This window comes from Rhinolophus hipposideros (genome assembly GCF_964194185.1).
Source record: "Rhinolophus hipposideros genome assembly, chromosome: 15".
Classification (NCBI taxonomy): domain Eukaryota; kingdom Metazoa; phylum Chordata; class Mammalia; order Chiroptera; family Rhinolophidae; genus Rhinolophus; species Rhinolophus hipposideros.
Genome location: NC_138061.1, coordinates 40,514,898 through 40,527,272, shown reverse-complemented (window position 1 = coordinate 40,527,272; position 12,375 = coordinate 40,514,898). Strand labels below are relative to the sequence as shown.

The 12,375-nt window shown below is 38.7% G+C and overlaps 1 protein-coding gene across 1 annotated transcript in view; it reads left to right on the top strand.

Moving 5' to 3' along the window:
* The window catches only part of ANK3 (ankyrin 3), a 303,291-nt gene that overhangs the window by 175,762 nt on the left and 115,154 nt on the right, over positions 1-12,375 (top strand). Inside the window, exons 17-21 of the mRNA XM_081075424.1 lie at positions 731-928; positions 5,415-5,513; positions 9,737-9,835; positions 9,925-10,023; positions 10,568-10,663. Coding sequence (XP_080931550.1) covers positions 731-928; positions 5,415-5,513; positions 9,737-9,835; positions 9,925-10,023; positions 10,568-10,663 — 591 coding nt within the window. The remainder of the gene's footprint in view (positions 1-730; positions 929-5,414; positions 5,514-9,736; positions 9,836-9,924; positions 10,024-10,567; positions 10,664-12,375) is intronic.

Genomic DNA, 12,375 nt, shown 5'->3' with positions numbered 1-12,375 from the left:
TCAAGTGGGGAACAGGTGTAGGAGGGTGAGAGGGAAGTAAAAGACTTCATGAAGGTGTAATATTTGAGCTCAATCTTCAATTGATGGATGGTGGCCCAGAGGGCATATTGGGGAAAAGCATTCTTAGTAGAGTAGGCAAGACAGAAACATGAGTTGTACGTTGTCCTGGGTTTAGTTCAGATGAAACATAGCATAGAGACTGGAGTTTTTGAAAGAGGCAATCAGAGGGGCATATAGGAGTAGATTATAGCATTTTGACTACCATGAAAATTAAAAGGTTGTACTTGTAAGCAATAGATAGCCATCAAAGGGATTTTCAAGGTGGAATAATGGCTCTGAACATGTCCCCATGGTACTGCATTGTTTGTTGTTTCCTAGTGGGTTTCCCTCTCATCCCCCATTTACATAAAGCAAGTAATTACTGAGCACCTACTAATATAACTACCTATAAGAGGGAACCCTGTCTACCTTTTTGTAAAACCGTTGTTACTCTGACTCTCTTTCATTAAATTGTTTATAAGTATTATGTTTTCCCTAAGTAGGTGTGGGAGACATGGGGACCCCACATGAATGGCATTGCTTGATTTACCAGTGGTAGCTTACTTACTCGTGAATTTTTAAACCATCCAAAAAAAAAGAATCACGAGATAGGGAGGCATACTATTGAAAATGCACTACACACGTTTTCACCTTGTTCCTGGGCATGTGACCACATGATTCGTGTTGACAGAATGGTTATACACCGCTGCACATCGCTGCCAAAAAGAACCAGATGGACATAGCGACAACTCTGCTGGAATATGGTGCTGATGCAAACGCAGTTACCCGGCAAGGAATTGCTTCTGTCCATCTTGCAGCTCAGGAAGGACATGTGGACATGGTGTCACTGCTCCTCAGCAGAAATGCCAACGTGAACCTGAGTAATAAGGTAGATCACCTTTTTTTTTCTCTCCAAAGTGAACAACACAACCAAACCTCAGCTGTCAGAAAGGTCAGTAGGAAGTCATGAAAAATCTGGGCCAGGTCGAGTGTGTGAAGTATAATATTGCAAGACGTTTGCCAAAGTGCTCTTTACCATAGCAAACACTTGGTTGGAAGCAATCTGTTTCACCGATAAGAGTTTGCGAGGTCAATAATTGCAAAGTCATACAAATGAGTAGCGTTTAAAAATTAAGTCCAGAGTTTTGCTAAAACCATGAAGGTTTGTGGTAATGTTCATTCGAAGAGCAACATTGTTACCTCACCAGAATGTAGCAACTAAGAAGTTATAAATTGTAGTTTGTCTTTTCATTCACAAACATTTCTGGGGACACCGACTCCTTGCCTATCCCAGTTTAAGCCCAAGGTGAAAAAAGAAACCGGTAACAGTGCTGCCTTCAGAGAGTTCATTTTAGTAACAGAAATGTGGAGTATCTTTTTTATTCAAAGGATTGGAAAGGTTATTAGCTTACATGTCTAGTCGTTGTTTACAAATTGGCCGTTCCAAGGAACTTGTAAATACTGTTCCCAAAATTCTTCAAACTCCCCTGTCTTCATATGACATTCCTATTATTAGTAAAGAAAGTGCCAGAACTTTGTGAAGCGAAGTGCAAGTCCAGCCCACAATTGACCAAAGACATGTTAATGATGTACTGCATATATCCCAGTGTCATTGCATATGTCAGAGAATTAATAAGCTGCCTGCTTATTAATGCCTGAGTCTGAGATCTGCCTAAAACATGGGACAGGTGTTTCTAAGTTGTCAAATAACACAAAACCCCCAAGGATGTCCCCAGCATGTAGCGTCTTCTCTACCAGTTACCGATGGCACAACTGGCATTGCTGAGATGTAGCTCAAATATTAGAAGAGAGTTTCAGCATAGGAATAGTTTTATGCTGACTAATAACAAGTGATTTAATTATTTTTAACATATGTGGCCTGTGTTTTGGAATCACAGAGGGTATGAATCCTAAATCTGTCTCTGACTAGATATGTAATTTGGGCATGTCATGTGAGCTCTCTAAGCCTCAGTTTCATTCTCTAGTCAATGAAGACAATATTTATTTCACAGAGATGTCATGAGGATTAACTAGATAACATTCAGCACCTTCTTCTAGGTAGAAAAATAAACGTTGTGTTAAGTTTGGACTTTGCACATTTTGGGGAAAAGCTTACTCTGCACTAATCTGAATCCTCAAGGCTGTAATTTTACAAATTCTGTAAACCAAAAGACCAGGGAAACCTTTCTTTTCAATTTCAGTACCTTGAAAATCCTTTTTGATCATTACAGAGAAAACACCTTTTCCAATTTTTTTCTGGTGTACCAATTTGATTTTCTCATCTTTCTTTTTAAACATTCCTTTTAAGAACGCGTGTCTCAGCATTAATGGGAATCACAAAGGATTATCAAATAATCATTACAATCAGGATTTGTTTGAGCTTTTGAATTTTCTAAGTTTCATATACCAACATATAAACTAGCCTTGTAATAGTTTGCTGCAAAATTCAACTTATCTAAATGAGGTAGAGAACCTGGCCTTCTTGGGTTGAAACACATTTTACTATCCACTAGAGTATTTTTCTCTTGTGAGCCCAGAATATTTCCTCCTCAATTCTCCCAGCGACAATGTAGACCTTAACAATTGGTTAACAGGTTAACATTTTCAGTTGGCTTGATACCAAAGTACATTATGACTGTCTCTTTTTTTTTTTCTTTAAAATCCTCCAGTCAAGTGGTTACAATATGTATCCAGTCTTGGAATTCACCTTAGACTCATGAAATATTTCTAGGCTGAAAACACTTTAGAAAGAATTTGTCAGCGTTTACTTTGGAGGATTGGGCATTAGCAAGGGAATTCTGAAGACCAAAAGACATGCATAGTAAAACAAGGAAACCTGGAAATTTTCAGCCACCTTCCTGAATACATATAAGCAGCGATACTTCCAAGGAAATTTGAAAGAGCCGCTCAGCTGGTTTCCCATTAGCACATGGTACTCAAGGAACTTTCAAGTACTCATAGCACCTGGAAACTGTTTAGTACAAAGGCATTTGTAAATCTTTGCTTCCTTTCTCAGTTGTCCTTTTCTGATAAAGTATTAAATAAGCTCCAATGTGAAAACATTATCAGTGGAACTTTATTATTCGATAAGGAACCCTGACAGTTTCTCTGCCAGTTTCCTGAGCTGCCAGAGTTATAATAGTCTGTAATTCCTCTCCTACCCAACCATCCCACCTTCCCATTTAACATTAGACTTTATTTCCTTGCTATAAAAATTAAATACTTACAAGATAAGATTTAGCTTTCATGAAAATTTATGTTGAACCAAACACTTTATTGTTTCCACTTATTTTTTTCCATACTAGTAACCAGCACTCTCAGTGGCTTTAAGCAAAAGAGACCATGAGCCTAAGTTACTGCTGAAGTACTAGTATCTGATTTGCTTTGATTTCACTTTTGATGCTGTTTCCCCACATGGATTTTGCAGACCACAAGTGGCTATCTTTATATATAAAGCAAATAGAATATCAAACAGAGCTGCTGCTATTCTGAATTGGCACTGTTCTTTGTTCCAAATAAATGCCATTTTTAAAATGTTCAATGGTTGAAACCCCATAAAAGATAAACAGATAAATCTGAACTCAATCAAACAGGGCTGTTTTCACCATCATGCTATTCTTTTTAATCTTTTTAACCAAATTCATGACTATAAAAATAAAATTCTCTTTATTTAATGTTTCACCTAAAAGATATTTATTGTGTCCTCTGATTTAATCAGTTAGTAGATGGATTAAAAGCTAGGTACGAGACACTGATTATACAGAGATTAAACATACAGTATTTGCCTCAACAAGCTCACAGTGGTTTGAGGAAGACCAACAAGAAAACAGAATTTAAATGCAGGATTATGATGATCTTAATAGAGCAGGTGTGCACCTAAATTGTAACAATGAGGCCCTTTGTCCGATGGAGGAAAAGGAAGCCTGAGAAACTTGGAAATGACTCTGTGGCAGGTAGGGTGGGTAACCCACGCATGCATGAATATAGACGGGATGGGGGGTGGGGAACACGAGAGGTTAGGTCATGTGCCAGGATACATGATCAAACTTTGCTAATTGCCACGCAGTAGAGTATTTTCGGAGTTCTGAAAAGTCTCAAACTCAGAATAGTTGACCGTGACACTTTTACAAAATGTTACGGCTGAAAATATTTGTTTCTTCTAAAGTTGAATACGGAACATTGTTCTATGATTATGTCAGTGTTTGGGTGGTGCCATTTTGGCCCTGGCTTATTTTTCTTGGAGTTCAAGTGAATGCATCAGTCCTCCTTTTCGTATTTCCCTTTTATTCAGTTTGAGTGAGCTTCCTTCAGAATTCTATAAACATTATTAAAAAGTCAACAGCGAATTACTATTCCTGAGTCTGGAATTTGTTTGACACAATAGTGAGCCCTGAATAAATAACGTGCAGCATCTAGATGGTTCTGAACCCTTTCTGATGCTGCTTTTGATTCACTCCTTTTCTCTGACAAATAGGACAGTTTGATGTTGTCATTGCACAAATGTTACAGGGGAAGAAAGAAGGCCTCCAGATATTAACTTCTGTACTCATAAGGGATGAAAGGAAATAATCTAGAAGCACTTACACCAACTCACTTTCTCTTAATTATTATTTATGAGAAAAGTACTTTACAACACCAAGGAACTTTTAAACCAGGGCACAGTCTTAGTGATTATTTTCGTGGCCATCTGAACAACCGTATAGCCTGTATGTTCTGTGCTAGAGTCAGTTTCAAATATTCAGTCTCTTTAAACAGATTCACCATCTAAGTGACCTGGAAATGCTCCTGATCTAGCACTCACATTACATTTCATAGGCCACCTTTTTTCACCCAGCACAACATACAGAAGGTATGTGTCAGGTTTGGGATATTAATATTTAATGGAGAAAATATCATATATCAGTGTTCAACTTATAAACTTTTTATTTTAATATTTTGCGCTAAAGCTACTACCACTGGTAATGCATTTACAAGTGCATAATTTTGAAAAAAAAAAGTCTTTTTTAAGGCGATACTGACGTATGTAGCAAGAAATGGTATAATGGTTGTCATTTGCTTTAAAATACTACACAGGGAAAAACAAGGGAAATAAGGCTGAATGGAACAAATGTAGGAAATCCTTGATAATTGCTGAGTCTGTGATGAATACGCAGAGTTCAGCCCATTGCCTCCACTTTTGAATATGTGTGGAATTATTCATTAAGCCTGCAGATAACAATGTTGCCACAGCGCTAGTATATAAACTGATTCCATAGATTTTGTTTAACATAGAAATTCTAGGCTCACTCTCCTAGAATTCGCCAATTGTTTCTCAAACATGCCCATGTGTGCTCCCTTTCCTCCTGTGAGATGACTGTCCTTTGAATCCTTTGCAGAGTGGCCTGACCCCACTCCATTTGGCGGCTCAAGAAGACAGAGTGAACGTGGCCGAAGTCCTCGTAAACCAAGGGGCCCATGTGGATGCCCAAACAAAGGTATGCAAAAAACATGTGTCCATACGAAGTGTCACTGAGTGACTCCTGTATGGAAGCAGGTGCAAATTTATCAGGGAAACGACAAATTCTCCATTATATCTTTTATACACAGTATTTCAAAGGTATATCTGTGCATGGGACACTAAATTCTTGGGATTCTAGTGTTCCCAGATGCTTGTATCTTTCATGGCCTGGGTGCGTTATCCTAGCTGCATGTCAATATCCTCCCGTGTTAACACTGTTGATCCTGTTACAACAGATCCACCTTTCAAGGACAGAGTATAAAAATTTGTACCTTTCCTAGTTTTGGTGACTGATGTGAAAAATGCACATGGAAAAGTTTGTGAGTAATTTGTGACCTCTAACTTTGTTCAGGCATAGTTTATAATAAGGGTAAATTAAATTTTATTCAATCATTACTCACTTGCTAAATTCCTTAAGGTATATGTGGTCACTAGTGGTTCCCTAGCCTCCCGCCCCCTAACCCCACCAAAATAGCTCTTTTCCGAAAGAAAAAAGAAATTACTGATTAATCTCGTATAATGCCACAACTTCAAACTAAGATTTTAAAAAATGGACATTTTGTGTCATCCTCAAAGATGTGACTTCACATTAATCTCATTTCTCTGAACATTTTCTTTCCGTGCTTCATTTTGTTACCTCTTCACATCGAATTTGTTTTATCTACTCTGAAATAGAACCTTTCTTTCTATGTCGCCTTTTGACAGAAAAACGAATGCTTATCAAATATTGTGAATACAAATATTTTTATGTATAATATAGATGGATTCTGAGGTATATGGACAGATATTGAAGATATTGGTAATATAGAGGTATCACCAGGAATTAGCCAGGTAAAAAGGTTTGCAGACATCACATTCAGACTGGATTTATGGGACCAGCACAGATGGAGCCGTCCTGAGTAGATACCCTTTGGACATTGCTTGAAGCTCTATTGCTTGGCTGCTTCACCTGTACTGTGTTCTGTTAGAAAGAAGTTGCTCAAAAGAGACCTGACCAGGCAAGATCCTTTATGCTTTAAAAACTGTGTGCTAAAATAGTAAAGCCAAAGTATGGTCCTGGGCCAGGACAGCCCTAGGCAGAACTGTGAAGTATGCAAGCTCCTCTCCACATCCCTTTCTGAAATGCTCTGTGCCCTTGAAGTCTCCGTGGCCTCGTTTGGTACCCTAGTTGCCCAGCTCTCCCTTCACTCTATTTCCCTCCCAAACTTTTCATTGTAGAACATTTCATTGTTCTTAGCCTTGAATGCCTTCCTAGTTAGCTGAGTATTTAACAGAGAAACCAATAAAGCAGTGCTAAGGGCTGAAAGGTTTATTGTTCCTTTACATTTTGAAAATAAAAGCATTTTTGACTCTGGGGGGAAAAATCAGATGGGATTTACCTGATAGTTGTTATTTTGCTTGAATCCTTCCATGAAAAAAGAAATCTCTAGAAATTTTCAATTTCATGGTAAATGTTTTTACCCCGTGTTTCATTTACACACACACACACACACACACACACACACACACAAAGAGACTTAAACACATTTTTGGTTACCTCTCTATATAGATTAAAAATTCTAGAAGGCATAAACAGGGTTAAGTTCCTCAATATTTTCTTTTGCCTCAACACACCCAAGGCATACACCAAAATTCAGTCAGGAAACGTGGCAATGAGTCTCAAAGGCAGTTTGGGAGGAGAGGAAAGGGTGCTGTACCTTATCCCAATTTGACAAGTGACACTTCAGTTTAAGAGCTTCAGGTCTGTACTAGGGTTTTCTCCTAACTCAGCCTATCTCAGGTTACAGTCAGTAATCATTTTTGTTCTTATTTTCATGTTTTTGAGGTATATACTTTTTCTGCCCTTCACAATTGATACAATTAGGAAAGCATCTCTCTGTCTCTTAAAAATTCTTTTTCTTTCCTTTCTCAGCAAAGAGCACAACATATGATCACCGCATAGTTGAGTAGAGCAGAGGTGCTAAAAAGAGAGTGTGCTCGGACTTGCTCCTTAACCATGTGAATAGGAGTTTATTATATCCTATGAGTTTTCAGTCTTACTGGTAAAGAAAACATCCCCAAGGAGCCTACACATTGGAATGTAAAATACCATTATATTTGTTCGCTTAAATTACAAAGTAGATGGGATGCTATGAGGATGGGTAGAAACTGTGCAGTAAAATACTTAACATGATCCAATTTGTTTTAAAAATATCGAATACATTTAGCACAAGCGCCGTTGGAAACTGATGCATCATTGTTTAGTCAAGTTGAATGAAAACTTGAAGAGTCTCTTAAAATTTCAAGTTTAAAAAATATTTTCTGTATTTTGTTGGCTTGGGATCCTGATTTACCACGAAACTTGGAAATAATGTTACCTCAATCAATTAAGTTCATTGTGCTGAGAACTGATAGGAGAAAAGTATTTTCATGCCTCCCTCCCTAAGCAGCATTCTAATTCCCAATGCCTTATCCTGAACCTCTCAGTACCAAGAAAGAGCCCTGCAAAGCACGCAAGTGGACTCTGCTCACCAAAAGGGGATATCCTTCATTGGGCGTGAAGCAGCTTTAGGGGCATAAGTCGGTTGCATATACATGTAGTTATGGTGAGCATATCAGAGGGAGTCTGGTCAGTGTGGATATACTGCTTGTTCACTTCATGGAATAAAATGTGACCAGAATCAGATCTTTAGGACAGCACATCGTGGGGTGGTGTTTTTACTTCCCAGAATTGGCTGTGGTCTCAGCCAATTTTTCAAATTCAAATATATCCATCTACCAGAATGTCTTGGTCAGTTTGGGCTGCTTTGTCAAGAATACCATAGATTGGAGAAACCTTTACTTCTCACAGTTCTGGAGGTTAGGAAGTCCAACATTGAGGTGCCAGCAGATCTGGTGTCTGATAAGGTCCTTCTTCCTGATTTTCAGGTGGCCATCTTCTCGTTGTATTCTCACATGGCAGAAAGCAGAGAGGAGATGAACTCTCCTATCTCTTATAAGGCCACTAATCCCATTAAGAGGGCGCCACCCTCATGACCTAATCACCTCCCAAAGGCCCCACCTCCAAATACTATCACACTTGGGATTAGGGTTTCAAGATACTAATTTGGGGGGCACATTCAGTCTATAGCACCAAGTCACCATAAAGACACATTAGTGCCATTACATGAGATGCACACCCTTGAAAGCATGGTCACCCTCATGACCATTTAGAAATATTATAAAAAGTCAGGTCTCTCCCTTTCAGCAATCTGATACTGCCAGTGTCATCACAAACAGATTTAACATGGGCACTGAAATTGTGTAGTGGTGTCTGTTGCAAGGTGTCCATCTAGAAAAGTATCTGGAATATCTTTATTTTTAAAAATAATTATCTGGAATGTATACACATACTTGATGTATTTTTAAATAAACAGAACTTATAGCCCCTCAGGGGTTAGTGGATATTATTTTGAGAAACAATCCATTGTTTTTCTAAATCAGTGGTTTTTAAACGGTGGCCCTCTAGCCAGGTAGGCAGGAGACTTTCACTAGAGCATACGTAGCTAGATCAAGTTCATACTTCTCAGCCCTCCTGCACTCACACCAGCCTCCTCGTTTTTAGTATTTCTGTTTCCTTCTATCTCTGTCATGCATTCTGAGGTTTATCTACTGCCTTACGTCATCATTTAGCCACTCATATTTTTAACCTTGATTTTATATTTTTAGAGAATAGAGTGTTCCGTAAATTCTAGTCCAAGTCTTACCTAGAACACTCTTCTGACCCATTGATAAGAAGCCACTGAATCACTCTATCTAGGCTTCTATTGCTTCATCTTTCCTTCCAGTCTTGAAAAGTTGTTATGAGAATAAAATTAGCTGTTATGAGAGAGTGCACTTTGGGAAGTTTCATATTACACATATATATTATATATTATATATATGATATGTATACATATATGATATATATATACATACATACATATCATATATATCATATATATATATATAAAATACACACACACATGTGTGTATTTGCACATGAGATGGTATTATTGTTTATACCTAAGACTAGCTCTGAGAATTATCAAGGACATTTTTTGTTTTTTTTTCATAAGAGAAAACAAAATCTATTTTTGTCATTTCAAAGAGAAAAGTTAAATAACAATTTGCTTCTCGTTCGGTTAGCTGTCCCTAAAAGTGTACTTAGGATGGTTCACGTATGTGTGTATATAATTACAGATGGGCTACACGCCGCTACATGTAGGCTGCCACTATGGAAATATCAAGATCGTTAATTTCCTACTCCAGCATTCTGCAAAAGTTAATGCCAAAACAAAGGTAAACTCCTTTCTCCTTTGTTCCCACCAAAATCATTGCTTTTTGTGTCCAAAGAAGTAAGAGCCATTTCTTCCATCCTCCTCCTGCAGAATGGGTACACGCCTTTGCATCAAGCAGCGCAACAGGGACACACACACATCATCAATGTGCTGCTTCAGAACAATGCCTCCCCCAATGAACTCACTGTGGTAAGAGCAATGGGCCCACGAAGGGGAGAGGGAGGATGTGGGCCGGGCACTGGTGTCTTCTCACATCTCTCATGCACCACTGTTGCTTTTTCACCTGTGTTAATAGGCATGAACAGAGCATTCATTCGCATGAAGTGGAAAGGACAATATCTCCATGGTTGTACACTGCCCAGAGAGAGAGATGGGATTAGTGTTTCACACTTAAAACCTACCGATTGCCTTGCCATCCAGTAGGAAGTAGATATATAAAAAGACACACATGTTTGTGTCCTTGATTACCTAGACTGTTAAGACGCTTCTTGGAGTCTTTGTGTAGCAGCCCAGACTCTGCTGTATGAGTAGGAACAGGTTCGGTGGGTTTCGTGCGAGGCCTGACTCTGATGAAACAGCGTTTTGTGTGTGGCACTGGGGTGAGACTGAGCAGACACACACCTGAGGTTTTACACACCTGAGGTTTTGTATAGGTGACATGTGTGGGAACATACAAGCACTGAGACACGTGGGATGACTTGTGAATTCCTTGTCCACGTTTCCCTCTCGCCAGAATGGGAACACTGCCCTCGCCATTGCCCGGCGGCTTGGCTACATCTCAGTGGTCGACACCCTGAAGGTCGTGACTGAAGAGACCATCACCACGACGGTAAGCAGTGGATGCTGGGCTTCATTACCCTGAGAGCCAGTTACCACACGGTCGACTTCTGGGCTTCTCAGGGATGACTAGGAGCCAGGTTTCCTCCATTCATTGACTGGGAGCCATGTTTCAAAATGTCGTCACCTCATAGGTGGCGGTCAGCGTAGCCCAAATTCTCATTTCTGATGTTAAGAAAACTTTAGAAACACCAAAAATACCCTTTCAAAGGTTGCATTCATAGCCACAGAGTTTTTACTTCCATATAAAGCTAAATGTATGTATTTATTTGTTTTGACATTTGAACAGTTTTAATGAAATGAAGACAGAAATGTTTTAACATCCTTCTTTGGCAGTATAAGAAAATGGAACATTCTAAGTTGATTCTTTGAAACGTTTTAATTCAAAAATGATAATGGATACATCGTCATTATTATAAAAACTTACATTGTTATAAATATAAAACATTAGAGATAGGATCAAATTGATTTTTACCACCAGTCTCCTTTTTTCCTTCACCTAGTAGAGTTTTCATAGAAAAAGCACTAGATGTTTTCTTAAAATTTAAAGTAAATCTTTACCAGGAGGACTTATTGCATCAGATATGTTTCTACAAGCTGCAGCCTCTAGGATAAGTCTGTTTTTTTTTTAAACCCCATCTGGCGCCTTTGAACTGCCTCAGGATTTGGTGACTTTGGAATCACGAGCAGATATTGCACTATGTCAGAGGCTTATTTGGATTATTCCTGACTCCATGACTCAACACACAGGCCTGAGACTGACTCCATGCAAGGTACATCTAGGAGTCCGGAACACTTGGAATGATCAGCTCTGCCTCCTTGTCTCCTTTACTACTTTCCAACTTGAAAGAAGGCATAGTTAGTATCCTCAAACAGTTGTACACATGGTGCTTCATCAAAAAAAAAAAAAAAAAACAATTTGAGAGCCTCTGAAGCTACCTGCAGCTTGAGTTTTTTGGCTATCTACATGCTTTAGAAACTAAATAATAAATTTGCTGATTACAAGAGAGACATTTTGTAATGCATAAAATAGAAAACAATAGCTTTGATGGACTAGCATGAGGTTTCTCACCCAGGACTCACTTCTAACTTCAACGTAGTTTGAGTAATTGAGAAAATCCCGCATGTTGCTTTCACGTACCTCTTGAATATGTCATTATCTTTAAATCTATTATTAAATTCTCAAGACAAGAATTTAAACAAGTAACGTTTATTAGCCTTAATTTTACAGGTACCCCATGTAGCTCCTTCTAGGGTGGGGAGGAGAGGGAAGAGGACACAGTATGAAACATTGGCCGAGTAGCACCGTGTTATAAAAGATCTGAAGCCACTGCAATAAATACATGACTTCTGTTTCAATGTTAGAGAGTTTTGACACTTGCATAATAGTTCAAAGCACAAATCTTATTTGGTTGAATGTAAATGACTTTGTCACTCACTAGGAAACTTCAAAATGTTTCTTTGATCCCCATAAAAAAACTTTAGGAGAAAATAATGTTGCAGACAAAGTTACAGCCTCAGGAAATCTACTGACAGACATTTCCTTGCAGGAAATCTACCTGCAAGGCTCAGGTGCCTAGTGAAAGACTGAACATGTATAGGGGTTGAGCCGTTTCACGCTCAACCACATCAGCTAACGTGGTTTCTGCACGAGAGAGGACAAGACTCCTGCTAAGGTGAAAGGTCCCGTTGGCCTAATGAGGA